The sequence below is a fragment of the Molothrus aeneus genome, chromosome 28 (assembly GCF_037042795.1).
Source record: "Molothrus aeneus isolate 106 chromosome 28, BPBGC_Maene_1.0, whole genome shotgun sequence".
Lineage (NCBI taxonomy): Eukaryota > Metazoa > Chordata > Aves > Passeriformes > Icteridae > Molothrus > Molothrus aeneus.
The window spans coordinates 196,281-199,838 of NC_089673.1; the positions used below are offsets into that span (position 1 = coordinate 196,281).

The window sequence follows — 3,558 nt, forward strand, 5'->3', positions numbered from 1 at the left end:
TGCTACTCTGGGCCATCCAGACAGATTTCCAGGCAAATGCCAATGGACAAAGCCAGGAAGCTTGGACATGGCACTCCTGTGGGCACAGGCCTGGGATGAGCAGGAGCAGGAGTAAGCCTGACAAGCTGGGCACCCTGACTCGTGGTGTCACTTTGGAAGCTTATGCAGACACAGAGGGGGGAGTGATGGTGAAACTTCCCCTGGTGCCTTGGTGGGACTAAGGGGCCTGTGATGCTCTGGCCCTGGATGCTGCAGTGACGCTGCTGTGGGACCCAAAGCTGGGGATGGAGCAGAGATCAGGGTGCAGTGCCTCCCTTTGGAGGAGCTAAAGTGAGAAGAGGAGGAAAGGGAGACCACGTGCCCGGAGGAAGAAGCCCCCAGCCAGACGAACAGGATGCAGAGAGGGGCTGTATCCAGCTCTTCTCTGGAGGCACAGGACAGGCATCACCAAGCAGAGCTGGGGGTGGACTGGCTGGGTAGGACCACACTGCTCGGAGAAGGAGTGGGTGGCACAGAGCAGCAAGAGGAGATCGGTGACAGCAGTGCTGACCTGAGGCTTACAGGAGCCTTCGGGGGAACAGGGACCTGCCAGCAGTCCGGATGAACATTCACCATGCAGGATGCTTTTGGGAGCAGGTGGGAGGGCTGGAGGGAGGGATGAGCTAGGTACCACCCTGCAGGACCTTAGGGGTGGGTCAGGCCCCACCTGGGGGTGGCACAGGGGTGGGGGTGGCAGGGCAGAGATGGGGTGTGCAGCATGGGAAAGGGGTGGGCAGCAGGGTGAACATGGAGGGGGAGGAAGGCGGGCCTGGGGGAGGCTGGGAGGGGGTGGAGTTGCTGTTTTTTCTTTGAGCACGGTGAAGACTTTAGCTTGTAACTTGCATTTGTGGAGCTCCCAGCCGGCAGACACCAGCTCTCCTTCCAGCGGGAGAAACCTCGGGATCTGGCAGCACTGCTTCACTGTTTGGGGGCAGGTTGGGAGGGCAGGGGGCATGGGGTGGTCCCCGGCTGCCATCCTCTCCCCCAGATCCCTTTCTCCTTTTCTTTGTCTCTCCTTTTGCTTGTCTGGGGGCTCGTGCTAATGCTCTGCCAGGAGAGATCTGGGATCCAGACATCTGTCGGCTGCACGGACCGGCTTCCCACCTGCTCACAGCCTTGAGGAAGTTCCCTCTCCATCCCGGGCACTGAGAGAGGAAAGACAGGAGGTTGCTTGGAGCTGCCGAGCTCTGGCTCGTGAAGGGTGGACAGGGAGATAACAAGCTTCCCTTTTACCTTTCCTGAAGATTTGGAGTCACACATAGACCATGAATGGATCCTTTTTCAACCAGACTCTCCTGGAGCAGGCAGCTGACCCCAACAGGACTCAGGGCTTGGGGATGCTCCTGGCCTGCTGCAATGGGACCAGCACGGTGCTGGCAACTGATGGTGGCTCCTTGGTCCTGGCACCCGATGAGAGGAGCCTTTTCATCACAAGGGTGGTGCAGATTGCTGTCCTCTGTGTCCTCTCCTTGACTGTGATGTTTGGCATCTTCTTTTTGGGCTGCAACCTGCTTATCAAGTCGGAGAGCATGATTAACTTTCTGGTGAAAGACCGAAGACCTTCCAAGGATGTGGGCGCTGCAATCATGGGACTTTACTGAAGCCACCGGGCTCTTGTAGGCAAGTGAACTGTATGGACCTGGTGTTGAGATGCACATTCCCATGTGTTTGGGGCAACTGGGCGGAGTGAGAAGTGGGGGAGGGGTCTTTTAGTCTGTCTGTGTCCATGGGAAAGCAAACCTGTTTTTCCCAGTCAACAAAATGTGGTAGCAAATGAGAAAACCACCCCAGAGCTGTGTGAAGCACAATAAATGACCAGCATTGTGTTGCACACAGAAATGGCTTAAGTTTTGCATGAAACTTGCAGAAACAGTCATAGTGTGGCAATCTGGACTCCTTACTGCTGTTACCTTGGATACCACTACCTGGGATTTAGGGCTAAAAAAAAAGGCAAATAAGCCGTTACAAAAAGAAAACAAAAGAACAAACTAACGGGAGAGCAAAATACAGGGCACAGACCTCATCTTTGAGAGGGGCAGGGGAAGGGAAGTGTGGGTCATAAAACAAAGTCTGCATGATAAAAAATGTCAGTCTGTTGTGTTTTGGACCTTGAGCATGCATCTTCTGGTAGTTTTGTAACAGGGAAAGCATGTTGTTCCTTATTTTCCTGACCTATCTTGTTAAATAAACTGGTACTTTCTTCTTTTGCTCTGTGGTGGAGGAAGAAAAGAACACGGATAAATATAAACCCCTTTCCACCCTTAAAACAAAAGCATGCTTGTTTTTGTACACACCAGCCTCTTTTTCCAAGTGCTACGTTGTTATAGTCTTTGAGGTTTTGTAATTTTTGAAAAGTGGTGAACATTCAGGAAAAAACCAATCTGTTTCAAAAGAATTTTGTGCTGTCTTTATTACTTCTCTGTGTGTGTGTAGTTCAGGAATTTCAATCCTAGTTCCAGGTATAATCATCTCACCTTGAAGTGAAGTGTAATTAGAGGTATTTCTTTAAAGCAGAAACAACTATCATTTTTCGCAGGCAAGTATCACTTTCCACTAGCAAATGAATTAATCAAGAACTGTGTATTCCAGGCTCATGTTGAATACCTGCACAGTGCTGAAACAGAGACTCATAAAAATGCTCTGAGTGCCTCTTGCAAAGCAAGATTTCAGCCTTTGAGTTAAAACCTCTAGCTGATGACCTGTCAAAGTTGAATTATGTGAGAGGAGGAAGACTCCTGACCTTTGTTCTGTGATGGAATTACAGCTCTGGCTGTGGGTGTGAGGTAGAAATAATTTGTGTTTTGTTACACCAACAATATTCCTGCTGGGTTCACTTCTGTAGTGGGAAAGCAATCCTGGATACTGGAGGAGCTGATGAGCTGAGCCACTTGGATGTAAATCTGGAGGAACAGATCTCTGCCTTTCCCAGAGGGAAAAACATGATTAGAGAATGTTTTTTAATTAATCATTATTTGCTGAGTACCTTCTCAAGGTTCCCACATGATGCAGAGCAGGACCAGTGTAGTGCTGTCTCTGATCGCTGCCACTGACCTGTTGTGTGTGTCAGCCTTAGGAGCACAGTGACAACGTGGCAGCAGGGGCAGAATTTGTGATTCAAAACTTTGAAATGTCCTCTTGGTGCCAGTGGAACAGCTGATAGGCAGCATGGAGGCATCTGGTTTTTACGAGCAGTTGCAGGTCTGCAGACCTGAGCCATCTTCTCAGTGGAGAGGGTCTGCTCTCCTACTGCCACATGTAAAGTGGCCTCACACAGCAGCCTGGAAGGGGATTTTAGTCGGTGCTGCTGCGAGGGGTGTTGTGGCCATTGATCTCCTGGAACAGACTGCTTGGAGTAATGCCCTGGATGCAAACTGGCACAAGGTGCCCAGAGCAGCTGGGGCTGCCCCTGGATCCCTGGCAGTGTCCAAGGCCAGGTGGGACACTGGGGCTTGGAGCAGCCTGGGCTAGTGGAAGGGGTCCCTGCCCACAGCAGGGATTGGAAGTGGATGAGCTTTTAAG

At 51.2% G+C, this 3,558-nt stretch overlaps 1 protein-coding gene across 1 annotated transcript; it reads left to right on the top strand.

The window, feature by feature from the left end:
- Positions 1-300: 300 nt before the first annotated feature.
- RPRML (reprimo like) lies at positions 301-2,434 on the top strand. The gene is made up of 2 exons (XM_066566911.1): positions 301-636; positions 1,094-2,434. Exon 2 carries the CDS (start codon positions 1,305-1,307, stop codon positions 1,638-1,640), a length of 336 nt encoding a protein of 111 aa, XP_066423008.1. The 5' UTR covers positions 301-636; positions 1,094-1,304; the 3' UTR covers positions 1,641-2,434.
- Positions 2,435-3,558: the final 1,124 nt, after the last annotated feature.